Source organism: Thamnophis sirtalis, unplaced genomic scaffold (assembly GCF_051295495.1).
Source record: "Thamnophis sirtalis isolate CommonGarterSnake01/CBP01778 unplaced genomic scaffold, rThaSir2_p1.2 scaffold_5, whole genome shotgun sequence".
Lineage (NCBI taxonomy): Eukaryota > Metazoa > Chordata > Lepidosauria > Squamata > Natricidae > Thamnophis > Thamnophis sirtalis.
Window position 1 is genome coordinate 23,476,782 of NW_028261385.1, and position 23,328 is coordinate 23,500,109.

At 39.6% G+C, this 23,328-nt stretch overlaps 1 protein-coding gene across 1 annotated transcript in view; it reads right to left on the minus strand.

Annotated features, from left to right (window-relative positions):
• Positions 1-16,149, minus strand: part of PRKAA1 (protein kinase AMP-activated catalytic subunit alpha 1) — a 39,192-nt gene extending 23,043 nt beyond the window's left edge. Inside the window, exon 1 of the mRNA XM_087715453.1 lies at positions 16,016-16,149. Within this exon, the coding sequence (XP_087571579.1) occupies positions 16,016-16,118 (103 nt within the window). The 5' untranslated portion in view covers positions 16,119-16,149. The remainder of the gene's footprint in view (positions 1-16,015) is intronic.
• Positions 16,150-23,328: the final 7,179 nt, after the last annotated feature.

Below are 23,328 nucleotides of genomic sequence, written 5' to 3' on the forward strand. Positions count from 1 at the left end.
ATTTTGATTTGACTACCAATATTCAAATTTTACAAGAAAAAATTAGAAATAACGAAGAACAGCTTATGACGCTAAATTTTGATAGGAGGGCATTTTCAATAAGAGTCAGAGGATTCCGTGAAAAGGAGCAAGAGAATTTGAAACAGACATTTGCTGAAGCCTTCAGCCATGCGCTGGGAAGCCCGGGACTTAACTTTGATTGGCAGATTCGGAAAATCTATCGCCAGAACTCTTTGATAGCGGAACAGCGACAGCTCCCGAGGGACATAATTATACATTTCTCTACAAAAGAATCTAGAAACGCGATTGTGCAAAAGTTCCATAATAACAGTCTCCGAGTTGATGACCAGGACGTGATTGTCTTCAAAGATATACCTTTCCAAATGTTGAGAGCAAGAAGGGACTACGCCTTTTTAACTAAAGAGCTTAGGAGTCAACAGATTCGATACAGATGGGAGGCCCCTGCCGGCATCACGGTTACATTTGAGAATCAAAGATTTCGTCTTAACTCTGTTTCGGAAGCTCAAGATTTTTATTGTAGGATTCTGAAGGCGGGACTTCCTGACGCGCTTGGAAGAGAGGAGAGACAAGCGGAAGGAGAAAGCAAACGGCTGGCCATGCGGCTGCAAGATGGAGGGGGTAGCCCCTCCTCCCTCGGAGAAGCAGAAGAACGCAGATCGAGAATTTAGATACTTCAAAAGACTTCCTAAAGTTGAGGACTGAATGGGGGTTTGAGACCTCTCTCCGGTAGAAAAAGTGGACTAATTTTTATCAGAAGGGAAAGCTGGGTGAAACTACTTTGAGCTAGATTCTAAAGTAACGTTAGCATAAATCTGATAGTGGTTAAAAGAATGCGGAATGATTTATGTTGTTTAAACTTTGTTAGATGGGACTATTTTAAAATAGAAGGTTAACTGACTCTTGCTGAAAGCATTATTTGAATATGATCCATGCTATTTAACTTTTATTTGAAGGGAAAGTTGGTTGTAATAGTTCTGAGTTATTTTTCAAATAAACGCTAGTATAAATTTGATAGTGGTAAATATTAGACAAGCAAGAGATGAGGGTAAAATGCATGTGGAATGAACTACGTTATTTGTGGTAAATATCAGACAAGCAAGGGATGAGGGCAAAATTTACGTTGTTTAAAGCTTATTAGAACAGGAAGCCGCTTGGGATTATCTTAAGATAACTGTAAAAAGAATGTGGAATGATTTATGTTGTTTAAACTTTGTTAGAAGCGACTACCTTAAAATAGAAGGTTAACTGAATCTTGCTGAAAGTATTATTGGAATATGTGGAATGATTCATGCTACAAATCGCTCTGAGTTATATTTTAAACAAATGGTAGTACTACGTTATTTGTGATAAATATTAGACAAGCAAGGGATGAGGGCAAAATTTACGTTGTTTAAAGCTTATTAGAACAGGAAGCCGCTTGGGATTATCTTAAGATAACTGTAAAAAGAATGTGGAATGATTTATGTTGTTTAAATTTTGTTAGAAGCGACTACCTTAAAATAGAAGGTTAACTGAATTTTGCTGAAAGTATTATTGGAATATGTGGAAGGATTCATGCTACAAATCGCTCTGAGTTATATTTTAAACAAATGGTAGTATAAATTTGATAGTGGTAAATATCAGACAAGTGGGGGATGAGGGTAAAATACATGTGGAATGAACTAAGTTATTTAAATTCTATTAGAAGGGGAAGTCGGTTGGAATTACAGAAATTGATTCCTGTGTAAAGTAATATCTGATCTACGCTGCTTAACTTTACTAAGAAGGGGAAATCGGGTTAGATTATTTTGAATTACTGTTTGAAAAAGGGGTAAAGAAAGATCATTTACGTTGTTTAAATTTTATTAGATGGGAAAGTTTGATTATTTGTCTGTAAAGTTATATTTGAATATATGGCATAAACTACGCTGCTTAAATCTTACTGGAAGGGATCATGAGGTTTAGGAAGGGAACGGGAGAGTCTACAGAAGGTCGGGGTAAATAGCAAAGAAGTAAGAGATGAGAATAAAATATAGATAGAATGATTTATACTATTTAAGCATAGATAAAGATGGGGGGCTGAGATCAACACAAAGAGTGGTTTCTTTTTTTTCTTTTTTCTCTTTTCTCTTTTCTTTTTTTCCTTTTTTTTCTTTCTCTGCTTTTCTTTTCTTTTTTTTTTTTTTTTTGATATATTACTTTTATTTTTTAATCCATATGTATACAAGATATCTTAGATAGAAGGTAGTGCCAGGTGTGGACCCTGGGAAGTCGGGAGGATTAGGGATGGGGATTGTGGGGGGTGGGGTGGGGGGGTGTTAATATAGTTTTAATAAGAACAAGAATGTATTTATATACGGTGGTTCCTTTTTTTTTATTATTATTATTATTATTTTCCTTGGTTTACTTTACTTTTATCAGATCAAACAACACTCGAACAAAGGCATACACCAAGGAGGGAGGTAGAGGGAAGGAAGAGGGAGGAGTAAGGAAGGAGTAAGGGGAATGTAAGGAGTAAGGGGAATGTAAGGAGGGTGTCTGGGGAGTAAGGGGAGAAGGAAGGCTTGAGGGGAAAGGGAAGTAGGAGGGGAGTGTTAGAGGGAGAAAGGAAAGTTGGAGGGGGTAGATGGGGTGTATGGAGGACGCAAGGGTTAGGTGGGGTTGTGAATGATGAGTTGTGTTTCCTTTTTACTTGTTCGTTTTATTCCCTTTTTCTTTTTTTTTTTTCTTTTCTTATAGTAAATACCCTGTATATAAATGATTGCAAATGGAATGTGAAAATTGAATAAAATATATTTCCCAGAGAGGGCTGGAAAGTCTGTCTTTGTTTCTAGCACTTTCTTGCCAGCCCTAGCATTGCTGGGCCTGCCGCTCTTTTTACGGCTGCCACTAAGGGAAGGAGCGTGGGAGCTAGGTTTGCAGGAACAGCCTCTGAGAGGCCATTCCATATGGATGGCAGGTGCATGTGGGGGCAGGGGGACATGTTCTCCCTCTTCCCCCTCGGAAATGGCAGGGACTGGCTGCATATGTGTTTAAATATTTTAGGGGAGGGCTTATTTTAGTGCATGCTCTCAAAAGCCCAATTGAGCTTATTATCCAGGGGTTCCACCACAAAACCGCGGTCGACTAAAGCGCGCTCGACGAAACCGCGTACCTGACGTCATCACAGCGCAATGAAAAAAGCACGCTGTGAGCGGTAAAGCTAAAATTAATGCGTAAACCTAAACCTAACCCCCCCAAACCTAACCCTAAACCTAACGCTAACCCTTAACCTAACCCTAAATCTAACCCTAACGCTTAACGTAACCCTAAACCTAACCCTAACCCTTAACCTAACCCTAACCCTTACCTTTACGTGAATCGGCTTGCTTTAAAAGCGCTTTTTAAAGCGCCCTTTTTTCTCCGCGGTCGTTGTTGTCGCGCTGCTGCTGATGTCAGCGACGCGCTTTAATCGGGCGTGCTTTAGTGGACCGCGGTTTTGTCGTGCCACGCTATCCAGGGAGGTCTTATTTTCAGGGAAACAGGGCATGTCTTTTCTGTTGCTGCACCTTCCCTATGCAACGCTACCCACTTGGCACTCTTGAAATTCTGATGATCCCAATTCTGTTTTGTGTTGTGAGACTGTTTTGCAAGTAATGAAATTATTTTAAGGGAAAAAAAGTATCTTCTGGCAATGTTAGTCCACTGAATACTTTACTAGGAGAGAGAGAGCAGCATTGGATTCATTAATTGACAGTTCTGTCTTCAAAATCCAAAGTAATCAGATTATCATCATTTGCTCCATTGTGTTAGGAAGCAGAACAGGAATAAAAATGTAACAGATAAACCTTCCTTTAATCATTATTCAGCTCAGTGTCCAACCAGCCATTTTAGGATTTCTGAGTTATTTTTTATCTCACTTATCTGATTAGCTTATGGACTCTTTATTTTCTTTTATGGGAAAGATGAGTTCATTTTTTTTTCTATTTCTCCCCATCCTTTACTCTTGATTGTCTATTCCACTGGTGTCAAACTCAATCACATCACATGACGTATCGAGAAAAAAGGGACTTGTGAACATTTTTTCACATGGCCATGACCAAAATTTGGATGTGTGGCAATTGGCATGTCTTTTTTTTTTTTAAAATTATTTTTATTTTTTATTACATAGACAGCAATGGGAAAGGGAGAGGATGGAGAGAAAAAAATGGGGGGGGGAGGGAAAACCCATCTTCACATACAATATGTCGTTTAATCACAGGTGCATCCCTACTAAGTTTATACATCCCGTATCTCTCTATTGTTGGCATGTCTTTTTGATGGTTGGAGCAGGGGTGAAATTCTACCGGTTCAGACCAGTTTGCCCGAACCAGTAGTAAAAAAAAAAGCTACCAGTTCAGGCAAATTGGTATTTCCAACAATCAGCTGTGACATGTGATTTATATTAGCTAGAAAGCAGGATTTCCTGCACGCGCTCACATTTGTGAACCAGTAACAAAGGTAAGTAGATTTCACCCCTGTCCTGGAGTCATCTGATCATCTTCTGACAAACAAAGTCAATGAGGAAGCCAAATTCACTTTACAACCATGTAACTAACTTAACAATTACCTCCAATAGACCGATCAGATCCCACAGATTAGGCCTCCTCCGAATTCCATCCGCCGGCCAATGCCGACTGGCGACTACCCGGAGGAGAGCCTTCTCTGTGGCTGCTCCAACCCTCTGGAACGAGCTCCCCGTGGAGATTCGAACCCTCACCACCCTCCAGGCCTTCCGCAAAGCCCTTAAAACCTGGCTGTTCCGACAGGCCTGGGGCTAAAGAGCTTTTGCCCCCCCCCCTCGAATGGTATAGTTGTTGTGTGCTTTTAAATTGTGTATTGTTCTGTTCGTCTTTTTTATCCCTTATCTGTACCCCCTTCCCTGACTTGGATTGTGAGCCGCCCTGAGTCCCCTTCGGGGAAAAGGGCGGCATATAAATGCAATAAATTCAATTCAATTCAATTCAACAACTGCAGTGATTCAGCTAACAATTGTGCCAAGAAATGTTTGTACAATGTTTATACTCACTTAACAATTGTCTCGCTTAGCAGCAGAAATTTTGGTCTCAATTGTGATCATAAGTCGAAGACTATTTGTGTATATTTACATAATCTATGCATGGAATAAATATTCCATATTTGATTCATGTACGCTTCTTAACAATGTACTATCAATGAATCTATCTACCAGTGGGAAGCTGAAACAAGCAATATAGACGTTAAGAATCTCACATGCCCACATGACTTGCAATATTCAGATCCAATGCAGATATTCAGAATTATAATTTTTATGAACAGTGTGACACGGAAAGATGATTCAAAACTTCACTGAATACGTCTTTGAACTGCTCAGTTCTCCAGAACTCTAAACTGCAACTCCTTGACTTTAAAAAAATAAAATAAAATCCAGTCTCCTACAAGTACAGTAATGCACAAATAGATGTCACTGCCCTTGAGCAGTATGTCTCAGGAACGCCTAAAGAATAAAAATGGGGTTGTCTATGAAAATGGGAGATCTGCCAAAATAATGGAAAACTTGCTGAAACAAAGAAAATAGCAAGCCTGCAAGTTTAGTCTAAGGCTATATATTTCTACCTGGAGAAAGATATACCTGTTAGGACAAGAATATCTCAAAGAGAAATGAAGCCTCCTTGCTGTAATCTTTAAAAAAAAAAAAGCTCAATTTTACAGTCTTACCTTATTCTTATTATTGTCCAGACCAAGTCATATGTACTTAGTTTTTATATCAGAGATGTGAATGACTTTAGATAGAGGTTACACCTAAAGACCATTTTAAGTTTTCCTTTTTTCCCCAAGTTTTTTTTATTTTTTATAAATATATCAAATCAATATGTGAACAGTGTGACATCTGGTTGTCATACGTTCTAATACAAATAAAACTGACAATGTTAATCATAATTATTACATTCAATCAACTTATATATTTCTAGTAAATAATGCACATTAGTCTTAGATTGCAATCTATCATTGTTCAGTTATTCCACATTTTCTCTTCTTATTGCTTTCATTTTATTATATAAAAATGTGTACACTGATATTCCCCCTTCTCTTATTTCTATTATCTATTCTAGCTTTTAATCATATCACCCTTTATTAAAAGACTTTGCCTTTTTTCCTTTCTAACTTCATGTAATCTACCTAAAAAAAAAGAGAAAAAAAAGAGAGAGAGAGATAAAGGGAGAAGTTCTCCTTAAAAGGAAGACTCTTTTCCCAAATAATTCCCTGTTAAAAGGGAAAGGTCATCCTAAAATTCCAGAAAAGACAATAAGTTCTTCTGCCTTAATTAAAACAAATATATTATTATTTTCAGCCTTCAAGGCTTGCAGGGCATATGATCAGAACACGACCATATCACCAGACAAGATAGAGCTGAAATTTCCATCTGTTTTTCTTTTCCTCTTACAGCAACAGATACAGGTTTAATAGGCCTATTTTCTTGGTGAGTGGTGCATTTTTTTTATTTTGAGAAAAATAACAGATTGCCCAATTTCCACATTTTTCAACCGAACTTTCAAACAGCATGATCAATGCAAAGACAGAGTTGAGAACGGCGTGTTCTACAATCAACAGTGCAAATTATTTCCATTTTAAAATAATACCAAAGGACTGTATGCAGCAAGTAAGCATAATGGGGCATGATACACATCAATAATTAATAGATAGGTCTTGGTCACATTAGTGATTAAAGCCGCAACTTAAATACAAGGACTTTTACAATGGACCTACGGTAAAGAATTTGAAGTGAATATTTTTCTTTCCTAATAAAGAACGAAAAAAAAAAATACCTTTCTCTACTCAGGTTGCTTTTGGTCATTTGCAATGAAATCCTCCTCTTTTTTGCCATTGGCAATTGACTCACAGTTTTTCAAAGACAAAATCATTAAGCTTTATTGCACCATTTTTCAAAGATTGCAAAAAAAACAAAACAAAACCACACACCCCAATCAAGTCTATCAGCAGACTTTAATAACAACAATTAAAACAAAAACCTTTGGTTGGTGATCAGGCACTTCCAAAATGAGTGACTCAAAATGCACTAATATTTTCTGCATCTCAGCATCTGAAATCAAGAAGCACAGTTCAAGTATTTCTACAACACTTGTATGGGAAAGTCAGAAGGGAGGCAGAAGTCCTTCTCTTATTAAGACTTTCAGCACAAAACAAGACAAGAAACAAACACTTATTCACTCTAACCTTTGTACACGTAATCCTTTGGAAAATGTAAACCCACAATGGACAAAGGGATGATAGAAATGTATGTGACAATGAATTGGCAGACCCTGAATTGCCTATTTTTGCCAATTTGGGGTGGGAGGTGGGGCAAACAAGAGGTCTTTGCATTTTAAAAACTCTTTATTGCTATAGTAATGAGCCGCAGTGGTGCAGTGGTTAGAGCGCAGTACTGCAGGCTACCTCTGCTGATCACTGGCTGCCAGCAGTTTGGCAGATCGAATCTCACCAGGCTCAAAGTTGACTCAGCCTTCCATCCTTCCAAGGTGAGTAAAATGAGGAGCCAGATTGTTGGGGGCAATAGGTTGACTCTGTAAACCGCTTAGAGAGGGCTGTAAAGCACTGTGAAGTGGTATAGAAGTGCTATTGCTATTATACCTGCCTTAAGATGACAGAAAACCATGTCTTCAATATTCAACCACCATATTACCATACAAAATTCTGAGAATGTTTTAGGGACTGCAAAAGAGTGACTTTCAGAATCAGCGTAAAGGTTTCCTATATAGGTAGTCCTCAATTAGCAACCATTCATTCATTGACCATTCAAAGTTACCATTGTACAGTAAAAGCAACTTACGACTGAATTTCACATGACTGGTTACATGATCAAAATCCAGATGGCTGGAAACCAGCAGGTTATTTAATGCACACACCAGCATGGATATAATGGTTGCGCATCCCGCATCATTTGATCATCATTTTCAACTTTCAGAGTTAACTTCCAACAAGCAAACTCAATGGGAAAAGCAGGATTTGCTTAATGATTGTATGATTCATACAGAGAAGAGCAAAAAGGATGATTAGGGGACTGGGAGCTAAAACATATAAAGAATGGCTGCTGGAATTGGGTATGTCTAATCTGATGAAAAGATGGACTAGAGGAGACGTGATAGCAGTGTTCCAATATCTCAGAGGCTGTCACAAAGAAGAGGGTGTCAAACTATTCTCCAAAGCATCTGAAGGCAGGACAAGAAGCAATGGGTGGAAACTAATCAAAGAGAGAAGCAATCTAGAACTAAGAAGAAATTTGCCGACAGAACAATTAATCAGTGGAACAACTTGCCTCCAGAAGTTGTAAATGCTGCAATACAGGAAGTTTTTAAGAAGAGATTGGACAACCATTTGTCTGAAATGGTGTAGGGTTTCCTGCCAGAGCAGGGGTTGAACTAGAAGACATCCAAGGTCCTGTCCTACTTTTCTCTTCTATTCATTTAATAGCAGGAGTGATTTGCTTAACACCCATGGCAAAAAAGGTCATAAAATCACTTAACAACTGCAATGCTTAGCAATGGAAATTATAATTATATGTCAAGGACTCCCTATGCTGTTCTTGAAGGATCATCTTGCCCCAATGAATGAGATTTGAAAATGCTACTTCTCCATAGTTACTGTATCATTCTATTTCACTAATTATGTTCATCAAAATTCACTGTAGTAATAATTCTTCCTCTAGAGCCACCTGAGTAGCATATGTACACTTTAAATAATCATAAATAATATAAATACATTCTTAAGTTTAGGTAGCTTCCTTGATCTCAAGTTAGGCCATTAGGAATACAATGATACTTTTTAAAAAGGAGCTATCTTTCTGTTCATCAAAAGTTTCCTCTCTGCTGAGCATATCTCTTATCACAGCTGACCAATTGTTTATAAGCATGAATAGTCCAATGTTTACAAATGATCAAACATTACAAGTACAAATGAAGTGGTTCAGAACACGCTACATCTCCATTAAAATATGCTAAGCCCAAACAGATTTTAGATTTTGTAGACAGAATGACCACTGCCTGTCTTAGGCACATATTAATTTTAAATAAGCAGGAATGTTATATTATTGCACTGGGTTACCATTATCCTTAACTTGTCACACCCCATAAAACACAACAAGAAAGCTGAGAATATGTTTAGCCTGGTACATGTCCTGCATTACAAAGGAACGTTTCAACAAAAGTTTAAAAGCTTTGCAGAAGAGACAATGTTAGACAGCAATGTTAGAGCACAAATATTGTTTTTTACAACACAGTCTAGATGGAATCCAAGATACACAAAACACGAATTCTAGTCAAGAGTCTTGCTAAAAATAGATCTTGCACTCTTATGTACAGAAAATATACAGTCCAACCTATTAAAAAAATGACACCTGGCAATCAATCATTCAGATTAGTTAATTCGATGTTTTAGAAAGAATCTGTGAACTTCTACATTTTGCTGAATTTTCCACATCTTGCAACTTTGGCAATGTTGGTTAGTTCCCGGAAGCTGCTGTCCAGCAAAATTTAGAGAGCATCAAGCCACATTCCTTCAATTAAGATTACTATTGTCTTTCTAAAGGTGTTTAATCCACTTAATGTAATTCCTTAAGCAGAAATCCACAGAATGTGCCATGTTTACACATAAGAGCTCTCTGTACGTGGAAGATAATCTGCTTAGCAAAATTGCAGGCCCCTGTGCTGCCTTTTTGACTTCCCATTTGAGCCTTCTCTCCAGGGTCAGCATGGCAGATAAAGCTGCAACCTTGACACAAGTGTATGGGAAGAGACATGGATTTTGGAGCTCCACAGCCACTAGCAAACAGAGTACAGTAGCCAAGTGGCAGGAGTTGTTTTTCCTTCAGGAGTGGGTGGTCCAAAAGAGAGGAAAAATAATGGGGGGGTTCAAGAGCTCTACATGCTGTCCATCAACAGAAAAAGAAGAAATCTCAGAGACAGGGGATTTAAGACAGAGCAGGCGTAAGAAAGAAACGATGCACGCTTGTAATAGTATAGAGCAGGGGTGTCAAACTCAAGGCCCAGGGGCAGGATCTGGCCTGCAGGGTGCTTAGATCTGGCCCGCGGGGTTGCCCTGGAAACAGTGAAGGAACTGGCCCGCAGTGCTTCTGCCAGCAAAAACAGAGCTCGGGAGAGCACCGTGAGGCCCTCCTATAGCAATAGCAGTAGACTTATATACCGCTTCATAGGCCTTTCAGGCCTCTCTAAGCGGTTTACAGAGAGTCAGCATATTGCCCCCAACAATCTGGGTCCTCATTTTACCCACCTCGGAAGGATGGAAGGCTGAGTCAACCCTGAGCCGGTGAGATTTGAACTGCTGACCTGCTGATCTAGCAGTAGCCTGCAGTGCTGCATTTAACCACTGCGCCACCTTGGCTCTTAACCACTGCGCCACCTTGCCTCCTGAGCTCAGTTTTCTCTGGCAGAAGGTTGCAGGAGGCCATCACACCTGAAACGGAACTTGGGAGACCGTTTTCACGGGCAGAGCACTCGGGCCACCACAGAAGCCCAATACGAGTGATGTTGAGATGGCCACACCCACCCTGGCCATGCCCCCCTGATGCACCCCTCAGTGAAATTGAGTTTGACACTCCTGGTATAGAAGATAATATATAGATCATTATAATAAAGCAATAAATAGTAGTAACTGAATAGTACTAGTATGATGTGCTAATCATAGTAATAATACAATATAGAAACAACAATAGAAAAGAACATAGGAAGCATTCACATATCATGTTTATGTTCCTTTTCACAAAATAAAATATCTCCCCAACCTCTTATAGGGAGATATAAAAAAACATCTGTCTGAGGTCCAATGGTTTTGTTTCTCTCTTGAGTCTTGATCAATCTAAAAAAAAAGAACCTTTAAATCTAGCAGCAAAGACACACAGCATAATTGCCATAGACTGGACAGTACAAAAAGTAATTATCATTTCTCTCAATCTTACTATAGAAAAGGAACACAAACTTTTCCAAAGCAATCACATGACACAAGCCATGCACTGCCTTGTTTTTTCCTTATATAAATTTTCCTATAAAAATTTAGTGACAAATAAAGACAATAAAAATAATTAATTTTTTCCATCCCAGTAATTTCTAAACTTATTTCATAATTTCAAATATTTTAAGACAAAAAAAACCACCTCTAAGGACTGTAGGCTTCTGTTTCCATGCATAATGGGACTTACTTGCATGGAAATACACATTAAATCAGTGTTTTTCAGATTTGGTTTTATGATGTATGGACTTTAACTTCCTCAGCATGATTGGGTAATTTTGGGAATTGAAGTCCACACATCCTAAATTTGCCAAGGTTAAAAAACACTGTACTGTATTATGCTACATGTGAACATCTCAGAATACATTGGGCACATAATCCGCTCCCCAGCAAATTACTGCCATACCAGATATAAGACAGAAGTAGATGGCTTTCCATCTAGAAGTCAAGCAATCCAATTTACAGGTATGAAGAATCTTGATATTTTTTCAAGATTACAGCATATACACTCCCATGTGAACATGTCAATAAGTTCATGGAAGAAAATATTTACTTCAATAGGCATAATAAGCTGTGAATCCCCTTGTGTATTGATTCTTTTTGTTAGAAATGAAATTGGGGAAGGGGATGGGATGTTCACCATAGCTGGATTATACCAGGATAAAGATGGGACAAGTGAATTCCTGTCAGGTCCCCGATTATCCAGAGGCTTCAAGAAGTTAACCATTTCTGATTGAGGTAATTCACCTGGAAATAAGGGTAACAAATTTATTTTTAAGCAGAAAGACTACATTTCTGTTTTCAGAAATGCTAACCACAAGATGAGATGAAAGCAAGATTCCACTTGCTTATAAACAGAAATAAAGGCAATTCAACACAATATTGAGGCATGGTGTTATCTGTCAGGTACATGCTTGCCCTATGTTTCTTAAAATCTAGGACCATTTCCAAAGCATTTAAGTATTTACGGATCTATCCTTAACAAAATCAGGGAACTATATGTGAAATATAAAGGCAACTCAAACTATTTTCATGACAAGTATTGTGGGAAGGAGCTTATATTACAAAACACAAAATATACTTCATTCAATGGCAATTCAGTTGTAATTCCCTGAAAAAGATGTGCATGTGAGTGTTGAGAGAGAGAGAGAATGTGTGTGTGTGTGTGTGAGTGAGTGTGTGTGTGTGTGTGTGTGTGTGTGTGAGAGAGAGAGAGAGAGAGAGAGAGAGAGAGAGAGAGAGAGAGAGAGAGAGAGAGAGAGAGAGAGAGAGAGAGAGAATGAGAATATAATCAAATGCTTTTTGTCCAAATCCCTGTACTATCATTCGAACTTCAAAGCTGCTACATCCAAATATCAAAATGTTCCAGTATGCTGTTAAAAGAGACAACATATAAATGTTGTATAGCAATTTAAAGACATTACACACAGTGACTTCTACATATGAAGCTACAGAGAACTTGTCCTGACATAGTTATCAGTTTTCCCCTTTATGCCAATTCGGCTTGGTTAGCATTAGTCATAGACGCTGGAAAAGCATTAAAAGCTGGCACTTTGATCTTGCATCTAGTGATTCATCCAATTCAAAAATCCTGTCCACAACAGCAGTTAAGAATAATAACATATGCCTACAATATTTCTGAACACTGCCCAGACAGCAACTGCTGGAACAGAGTCGATTTCTCAACTGAGATTTTGGTTAATCCGGTAGCATATTCTACTTAAAAAAAAAATTAGACAGCTACATTGCAGATGCTGTTCTTATCTTGCTTTTGAACTGGTCTGCCAATTAACTGTCTTATTAATAGTACTAACAAAGCAATCCGATCAAGCAAATCTCATACACATATACTGGGAACACAAACGGATACCTCTGTTTTAGCGCTGGGAGACTTTCTAGTAAAGGAGCACAGAAGAATCAAGCTGTAAGGCTTGACCTTGTTGGCTAAGCTAACTAAAGTGTACTATAGCAACTAGTAACCTGACATGCATATAAATTGCTTCGAAGTGTTGAATAAGAAAGAAAAGGAGAAAATGGAGATGAACTCAGATTCTGCACCTATCTTTAGTTTGGTAAGCTTAAAAATTACTGTAGAAGGTACACCAGAATACAATCCTTACTTTTTACTACTGGCTGTCATAAATGCTCTAGTCTATTAGCATTACAATTTATTAGAGAACCTTTCAGTCTTAGCATTTGGGCCCAAATTAAGCAAAGGGAAGAACTGGCCAATTCTTTTGTCTGGTGTGTTCTAATGAGCAGATGAGTATCTGACGGATTAGAAAACCAGCCAATCCTCAATCAAAACCCAATTAAAGAATATGGCCATGTGCATGAATTAAGCTGATTAAAGAATAAATATATAATTATTTTTTGAGAAATTCAATGCAATTTAGCAATAGCAAGGAATTTCTGTAGGATTGTGTGAAAATTGGTATTGGACTGAAAGCCCTAGAATCATTTCAAAAGATCTGTCTATCACTTTATCTCTTTTTGAAAGAATGACAGCATTTTAATAGGCTGTTATACTGTTTCTACAAAATCAGAGTCTTTTCAAAAGGATTTTTCCCATTAGTCTAACCTCTAATAGTGCCTAGATAATCTGCTGTGAAAGAGCAAATATTGTTAAATATTAGCCATCAAATAATTATAACAATTTTGCAGACAAAACTTAAAAGAGTACACAATTTAACCAGTTGCATTTAATAAAGCTTTCTCATACCATCCCTGAGGACAGGAATTTTCCAGAATTATTGATGTTCCAGTAATTCCAAGATTGCTCCTATAATGTAAACAGCCTTGAGGATCTAAATGGTATGGTACTTAGTTTTAAAATACAGCAGGACTCCCTGGGGTCAGGTACAAAACGTGCATTATTTTTGTTATGGCTCACCTATACTGCAGCTGAGCAATTCCACATAGAGCTTATACTTTTAAAGCAACATATTCTCCATATGATGTTTTGGACAAGCACGATACCACACATCACAATTACAACACATAATGAATTAATTCAACCCAAAGAAGAATACAGCCATTTGAAAATCAAAAGCCAAGTTTCTAAAATATGAAAGGAAGAACATACTGTAAATGCTTGCAGAATGAAAAGAGAATGAAATGATTACAGCATTCTCCTTCAAAATGTTCCTCTGACCTTGATTCACAGGTGGAAACACTGCAATTCCATATATATTAGCATAGACATCTTTGTATGAGTATGCTAACTCAGTAAGATCTAAGTTATTGATGATTTCTTGGACTCTATCTTGATGCAACAAGTGAGGAATATGCTCTCAAAGAAGACATGGCTACCAATTTCAAGATTTAGAAGACAAGCAAATTCTTAACATTTCAAGGATAACATTAAACACCCTGCTATTCTTTCAATGTGTCCCAACTATATTGTGAAGTTGGATTATTTACTGTATTATCAATACATATAATTGTAGAAATGCAAAATATTTTTGTAAATAAAACATGCCTCATCAAGCATACAAAACCAATGTCCCTTGCTGATCTACAGAAATGTCTTTGGATTTGATTACAAGATTTAAAATCTTTGCATCTTTCAGTCAACACCTATGACTAATACTTCAGCAAAGTCCCTTTAAGTTTCTGTATCAAGCAAATCTGTCCTTTTAGCATGCTTTTAACAGTGATTCCAGATTTATTATTTTGGAAGAAACGCTGTCCCTTCCTTCAGCACTTAATGCCATTTAAAAATAAAAACCTTGACTAGAATGAAGTAGAAATGGCACACACATACACATAAAGACGCATCTTAATTTCCAGGCAAAACATTCTTTTTGAGAGAATGTGAACAACTCCTTGAAAGTGTTCCAAGGAGACGCAACTGATTTCCATCTCAGACACCTTTATTGTTGTTCCTACCTCCTCATTTTAACTCATTGTCTACAACAGAGATCTCAGTAGAAGAAGAGAACAAGCAAGAGGATGCAGCACTGAACTGGCTGAAACTAGATGGGGCAATAATACGGAACTCAGCCCAGCAGGAAGAACAAAATTGGGAGGGCGGAGGTAGAGGAGGGGGGGATCTAACAGCAACTGGGAGAGTCTAAAAGCAGACTTGGATCCTGACGCTACTTTTGCTCCCTCTTTCCTCCACTAGTCCCGTCCCTTGCATCCCCCAAAGGCTGTCATTGCCTGCACGGCAATCCAACGCTTAATGGAGCAAAAACTCTGTGCGGCTCCCTTGCAAAAATATTTTTTAAAAAAAAAAAAATTTTTAAAAAGCAGGCAGGGGGGTCATAGAACATAGAAAACACGTTTGCTGTTCCAGGCAACGAAGAAGCCCTTTGAAAGGTCGCGGTTTCCGGTCAGATTGCAGGACCCCGAGTCCCGGCCTCGGGGCTGGGCTTTTTTTTGGGGGGGGGGGGAGGAAAGCAAATGAAAAGAAAAACCCTGGGGCCGCTTCCTCGGCAGCTCCTTAACGGAGCAGAGTTTAAAGTACCCCAGCCAAAAGTAGGGAGGGGGGGAAGGAAAGGGTTTTCCTAGGCAGGTGGATGTGCAACCCCACCAAGATGACAGACAGACGGAGATTAAACAGATAGATTAGACAAATGAACTGATCTGGATTGAAGGATGCTCCAGTGCACTGGAGCCATCAGATCACCTCTTTCCTTTCCGCCCTAAAAAAAAGGGAAGGGTTTTGGGTTTTTTTTTTTGCAAAACGAGGGGAGGGGGGTGCAATCCCATGGAGACCTTTCCTTCATGCTAAACGACCCTTCCTCCAGGAGGAAAAAAAATGAGGGGGCGGGGGCGCTTCCCTCCTCGGGACTCCCGCGGGTGAGAAAGGACACAACCAGCCCGGCTCTTCACCTTCACCACCACTGCCCCTTGAACGCAGGGGGAGGGGGGGGGAGAAGCCGGCCGGCAGTCCGATCTCCACTCCCGTTGCTGCCGCTGCCACTGCCGCCGCCGCCCTCCCGCTTCTCGCCTCTCCCTTTCCAGCGCTCACCCTTGACTTTGCCGAAGGTGCCCACGCCCAGCGTGTCCCCCAGGATGTAGTGCCCGATCTTCACCCGCCCGTGCTCATGTTTCTGTTTATCCGCCGCCGCCATCTTGCGCCGAAAGCCGAGCCTGCGCACCAGAGCAGGGCCTGGACCGTGTCACCCTCCCTCCCCTCCCCTCCCTCCCTCCCGCTGGTGTGTTGTGAAAGGGGCGGGCAGGGGGGGAGCCCGACGAGAGGAGGAGAGACGCGGTCCCTTTTAAGCGCCCGCCCGACTCTGAATCGCGTAAGACCACGCCCACTCCTAATTATGGGGCCGTTGTTTTTATTGTGCCTTTTGTGCAAGGAGGTTCTTGCCGAGGCGGCCGCGTTTAGTTGGCGTAGCCCCAGGTTCAGAAAGAAGCGAAAGCGGAGATGGATTTGGTGAACGCTTGAAGAGGGGAAGCTGTCAAGAAATCCCAGGACTGTAGGATAAAGTGGAAAATCAAAAATTGACTTGTGGCCAAGGATCTGGGGGGAAAAAAGATTGCAACAGGTTAGGGAGCAAATAAAAGGCTCTTTAACGGTTCTTCCATTGAAAGAAAACAAGCCTTTTATTTGCTCCTTAACCTGTTGCAATTCCCCCCCCCCATCGTTGGCCACAAGTCATTTTTTGATTTTCCACTTTAACAGAGTTGGAAGGGACCTTGCAGGTCATCTAGTCCAACCCCCTGCCCAAGCAGGAGACCCTACATCTGCCTCTACCTACCTCGAACTCATAACCTCCTGACTGAGAGGTGAGAGCAACTTTATCCTATAGTCCTGGGATTTCCTGACAGCTTCCCCTCTTCAAGTGCTCACCAAATTCATCTCCTCTTTAGCTTCTGAACCTAGGTGATGCCAACCAAATGTGGCTGGCTCAACACAGAATGACAGTTCTCTGTGTACACAGTATGTCATTTAGGAATAAGTCTTGGAACAAAATAGAATGCATCCTCCAGCACCAAAATACGGCTCAAAATATAGTATAAACACTTCTCTGCACAGAACATAATGCAGCTATGCCTGCTTAATTTCAGAGCAGCCATTTGATACCAGCCATACTACAGAGCTGACATATCCATGATCCCTATATGGATACTCATTTCCATCATAACTGAAATATTTGCTTCCCTTATTAAAGTGGGAAAGAGAAAGTATCAGACTGGGAAGCATAAAACACTAAAAACAGGAAGCTGCTAATGTCTCATATTAAACCATTACCTTATATAGCTTAGTGTAACTTCTCAGCCTAGCAAACAACTCTCATAGTCCAAGGATAGACTATCTGTAACCTCAAAACTGGTTTTCCCAGTTGCAATGGATAGCTGTGAAAGTTGGACCATAAGAAAGGCTGAGTACCAAAGAATTGAGGCCTTTGAACTCTGGTGCTGGAGAAGATTCCTGAGAGTCCCTTGGACTGCAAAGTGATCAAACCGGTCAGTTCTAGAGATCAACCCTGACTGCTCTTTAGAAAGCCAGATCCTGAAGAGGAAACTCAAATATTTTGGCCATCTAATGAGAAGGAAGGACTCACTGGAGAAGAGCCTAATGCTGGGAAAGATTGAGGGAAAAAGAAGAAGGGGACGACAGAGAATGCGGTGGCTGGATGGAATCATTGAAGCAGTCAGTGTGAGCTTAAATGGACTCCGGGGGATGGTAGAGGATAGGAACATTGTCTATGGGGTCGGACACAACTTCGCAACTAACAAGTTGCAACCTAAATTTCAGCTTTCATAAGCCTTGAAAATTATTCTGTTGGACTTCAGGAGTAAACTAGAAAACTGTAGAGCATGATTTTCCTGCCAGTTTTTCAAGGGAATTTAAAGAAAAATGGGAAGATGTTAAAAAAAAAAGTGGGGGGGGGAGGCTTAAAATATCAAATGCACAGATCTGCATAAAACTGCTGGCCAGGTTCACTGCCTTCTTTTGCTGTTTATTATTTTCAAATGCACCCTCTCTCCAAAAAGGTGTTAGATCCCATCTCTTACGATAATCCAGTGATAGGATTTGGAACATTCTCCAAAATCTCTATTTTGTACATAGGTGGACAGCTTGCCCATCTAAGGTTAAATGGAGATTTGCTTGAATCACATCAAATTAAAATGAGGTTCTGAACTGAACACAGAGAATCAGAGGGCTAAATCTAGCTCTAAGTTTCTAAGACTCGAGGGAGAGTCTTTTTTTTTCTTTTTGTACTTTGAGATTCTAACAAAATACAATCACCACATGGTTTAAATTGGTCTCCCTCACACAATATTGCAACTTAAATATGTTATTTGGGAAAGATAGTTGATATATTCTAGGAATGAGGCCACTGGAGATTAGCTTGGAGCCTAGCCATTTAACATTTTCCTTGGTGGAGATTGTGAACAGAGGCTCAATAGACTTTGGAAAAGTTAAACACAGAAAGAAAGAAAAATACCCTCCTTTGATTTCTCTGGGATAAATAGGGCATTTTCAACACTGGAACCCCTGTTGCAAATTGACCCCAAATGGTTTGTTTCCTTTTAAGCTTTGGCAAGCATGCTGGCTCTTATCTTCAGATCTGCTAATGTTAGGGCAGGTGAGTTTTGCTTTCAAAATGTGTAATGTACTGGCTTGAACTGAAAGAATAAAATGAAAAGTTTGCTCTACTCCTCCTCCTAAGAATTAAGGGGTCTAGTTCTGTGGTGACATTACTAGGAATCTACTGTAAAATCTTCTATAAGACCAATCCTTTAAATCAAGAAATTAGAATAATAGCACAAAGCTTTAACCTTCGAGTTTTAAGTTATTAAAGTTATTTGCAATTACAATAGGATCTTTTTTTCAGGGTCCTGATAAGAAACCCTATTTGCCAAGCTGAAAGAAAACACGGCTAGTATGGCAGGCAAGAAAGCAATTGCATGGCAGGAGGTAGAATAAAGGGGATTGTGAATTGTTTTATTGTATGGGTGTGTTTTAGCTTTATAAATTGTAAGCAATCTAGTGTCATATGAGTCGAATGCATAGAAATGTATACATGTGGGAAAGGGAAGGGGAGAGGAAGGGTGGAGAAGGAGGGGAAGTGGGGGAAGGAGGGAAAAGGGAAAGGAAACTTAGTTATTTTAGAAGTTGCATCTTCCTAAAGTGCCATGCAAAAGCTGGCTGAATGTTTGCCTATCTATGTAGTTTACTAATCTTATTTTATTGCAATGTTTATTATGCCCAAAATATCCAAGTTCCACTGATCGCAAGAGAACCCAGTACATATAGAATTGCTCTGAAGGAAGCAATTTGAATCTCAAAGTAAATGAGAAAAGCATGACATTTTGAAAAATGTATTGGGATTAGAGATGTGAATGGATGAATTGAGACCTCATAATGTGAAAACTGATAATAGCAATTGGTTGCTGCTAATACTGGATATTTGCTAATTGACCATTTAAATGCCCAGAGTCTGTGTTCTCTTCCCAAAAATGTATTGCAGATAGTAAGGCTAATGTTGTTTTGGCCATCATTCAACTTTTTCAGCTCTCAACTTTACTGTAACTGACCAGCCAGCCAGAAAAAAATCTTAAACGTACGTCTGTCTGTCTGTCTCTCTCTCTCTCTCCCTCCCTCCCTCCCCCTCCCTCCCTCTCTCTCTTTGCTAATGGAACATTACACATCTTTTCTGATGGTCTTGTCAGCATAAATGGGAGTTCAGTTCATCTCTGAGAGCTCTGAATATGAACTCAAGGCTGACACTCTAGGTCCAACATTATTATTTTTAGATGCTGCATGATTAAGGCTACTTTGAATCTCTCTGTATAATAATGAGTTCATGATGTGGTCTGAAGCATTTCCTGCTTTTAAGAACTAGATGCAAAGCAAGGCAATGAATTCATTTACTTGGTGCCAGCCTCTGTGTGTGGCACTGTATCTCACTCTGTCAGCCTGTTTCGGCATTAGATTGCCTGCAGACTGCAGCTCTGATACCATCAAACCTTGGCAATGTGGAAGAGGTTCTTCCTGAGAAGAGAAGAGAAGAGAAGAGAAGAGAAGAGCTTTCCAGTCACCTGTGGCAGGCTTCCTCCTTCCTTCCAAAACCTAGAGATCAGTGGTAAGGTTGCATTAGCTCACAGCACTCCAAAAAAAAAAAAACCCAAACCAACAACTAGGGGAGAAGTAGGTGCTTACTATTAAAAGATATTTGAATATTTATAAACTACACTACACATTAAATGCCAAGTTGGACTTTCTCCAGTTCTACTCTAGCTGCCCTAAAAAGACATTATGGAGAAATACATTTTTAATTGCAATAAAACCCTTGAGCTCATCTAGCTGAACCCCAGTGGGTTTACTGCCCTCTAAAGGATCTACGGTACCATCTCTGTTCTTTTCATCTTGTTCTCCAAAAAATAAAGTGGCTTCAGGTGTCTGAAAGCCTCCCAATGGTTGCCTGTGGGCAAATCTTTTATATCCTATTGTACAGTATTCAAATCAAGCCCACTTGGAACCTCCCGTGTGAATTAAATCAGAGCTAATTTGCACAGATCTATTGTCCACACAGGGACGCAGTGTCTCAGTGGCTAAGACGCTGAGCTTGTCAATCAGAAAGGTTGGCAGTTTGTCGGTTCGAATCTCTAGCGCCACGTAAAGGAGTGAGCTCCCATTACTCCCAGCTTCTGCCAATCTAGCAGTTTGAAAGCATGTAAAAAATGCAAGTAGAAAAATAGGAACAACCTTTGGTGGGAAGGAGCAGTGTTCTGTGTACCTTTGGCGTTTAATCATGTCGGCCACATGACCACGGAGACGTCTTCAGACAGCACTGTGTCTTCGGCTTTGAAACAGAGATGAGCACCGCCTCCTAGAGTTGGGAATGACTAGCACATATGTGCAAGAGGAACCTTTACCTTTATTATCCACATTATTTTGGGGAAGCTCTCCACTTAGTGACAAAGTCTTTCCAATCACCCAATTGCCATTTTAATAGTATTGAAAGGAAATCAATCTAGGACTTTTCTACTTTATTGCAAAGTAAAGTAGTATTTTATTGTACGTTTGGCTGGTAAAGTGGAACAGACAGTGTGCTGCACAGAACAACTGTCTAACTATTAAAGTATAGGAGCTAATCATAGTCTCTACCATCCCACCAATATGTCTCTCTGAACATTCTTATTAGCATCCAAAATGCATCTTAATCTAGAATAGTGGGTCTCAACCTTCTTAATGTCGCGACCCTTTAATACAGTTCCTCATGTTGGGGTGACCCCCAACCATAAAATTATATTTTGTTTTCCATATTTTTTCAGAAATGTGTTTTCCGATGGTGTTAGGCAACCCCTTTGAAAGGGTCGTTCGACCCCCCAAAGGGGTCCCCACCCACAGGTTGAGAACCACTGAGCTAGAAGCAAGTTACTGATGATGACCACTATTCAGATGTGAATTCTGCAGAGTTCCTGTATTTTATATAGGGATTTTTTGCACTTCAGTTCATATTTGAAATCGCATGCAATTTTTTCCTTTAATGTCAAGACCATCCAGAGCTACTGAACCACATGCATTCCCTGAGTTTACTATTAAGCTCTGATAGTGCTGAACATGTTAAGTCCCAGGTATAATCTGAATAGGTAAATATATGAAGCTTTATTAAGGATTATTTGATGGTGATGACAATGGCAAAAAGGACTATTTCTGTGGCCAGCAGTCCTGTTCTGAGAGACTAGGTTAGTTTTGGCAAGGAGAGGCCAGGGGAAAGAATTTAATTAATAAGCACTATGCCTATGCTGGAATTGCTGTAGTTTTGGAGTAGAAACACACCTTTTTCCCCTCAAAAAAGAGGGTGAAAATCTGGGTGTGTCTTATACACTGAATACAGCATTTTTGGCCTCCTGAAACCCCACCCCCTTTGCAAAAATGGCAGTGCATAACCTTTAGGTTTCCAGAGTGCTCCTGGGGACTGGGGAGGGAAAAATGAGCAGAAAAATGAGGGGGATTTTTGCCCCCTCCCCAACCCCCAGCAGCGCTCTACAAGCCTCCTAAAGGCTATGCATGCCCCCTTTTTTTTTTGACAAAAGACGGGCACGTTTTTGCAAAAACCAGGCCGTTTTGGGGAGGTCTGCAGAGTGCAAAAACTTTTTTAATTTGCCTCTTCAAAATATGATGCATCTTTTACTCCGGTGCATCTTATACTCCAAAAAATATGGTAAGACTTGTCTATATTGTTTATTATACTGTAACGTTTTACTGCCAATACGGCTTTATCTTACATTTTGTTTTGTAAATGTGCGTAGCTAAATAAAAATTGTATTAGTTATGTTTAAGGATTTAAATCCCAATTGATTTTGATCACTCATGACGAAGTCTGGATCCAATCATAGTCAAGTATATACATCTAGTTATCAGCTCATTAGAATCCTTCAGGTCTCCAAAGCAATTTTTTTGATACTTGTTACATATCATGCTATATGCTATGACACACAATGTATAACATATATTACAATAAGTCATGAGTATAGTGGGCCTATAGTACAACCATATCTAGCCTTTACATCGCCCCACTGGGAAACTCATGTTGCTGGAATGTATTACTGATAGCGCAAGATCTTGGATGTCTGCATGAATGCATTATTGCTGATGCCAGATGGAACATTAGTGGGTGCAACAAATGCAGTGGATTGTATATTTTGATGGAGTCATGGAACCCAGACCTAGAACCAAGATGACTCTTCTTGGAAGAGGGAACGCCCAGTCTGCTTCCCAGCCCACTCTAATGCAGCCTGATCACCTGTGCTGAGAGTGCAAGTATTGTGTGAATGTGTAGCCTAGTTGGGCAACAATACTTACCGCAACTTGAATAATCTTGTTAGGCATAGTTATCTAACTAGCCTTGTTGGGCAGTTTTTTGATAGCCTAGTTGGCACAGCCGATTGTACTAAACTAACTTTGAAATTAGCCAGGTAATATATAAAGGAACTAATTAAGCTTAATTTTTGCCTGAATAACACAAGAATAAAAGAACTATTGGAAAACTCTTTGAGAGGCTTAAGCAATTTTGAGAACATGGTACAAGTGATCTCTTTAAATATTAGATGAAGACCTTTCCAACTCACAAAAAAGTTGTAAACAATTTAATTGGCTAAAAGCATAAGTCCTTGACTTATGACCATAATTGAACCCAAAATTTGTTGCTGAGTTTTGCCCCATTTTATAACCTTTCTTGCCACAGATGTTATGTGAACCCCTGCAGTTAATAACAGTTAAGTGAATCTGACTTTACCATGACTTTATCAGGTAAGAAAAGGTGATCACATGACCCTGGGACACTGCAACCATCATAAACACATGCCAGTTGCCAA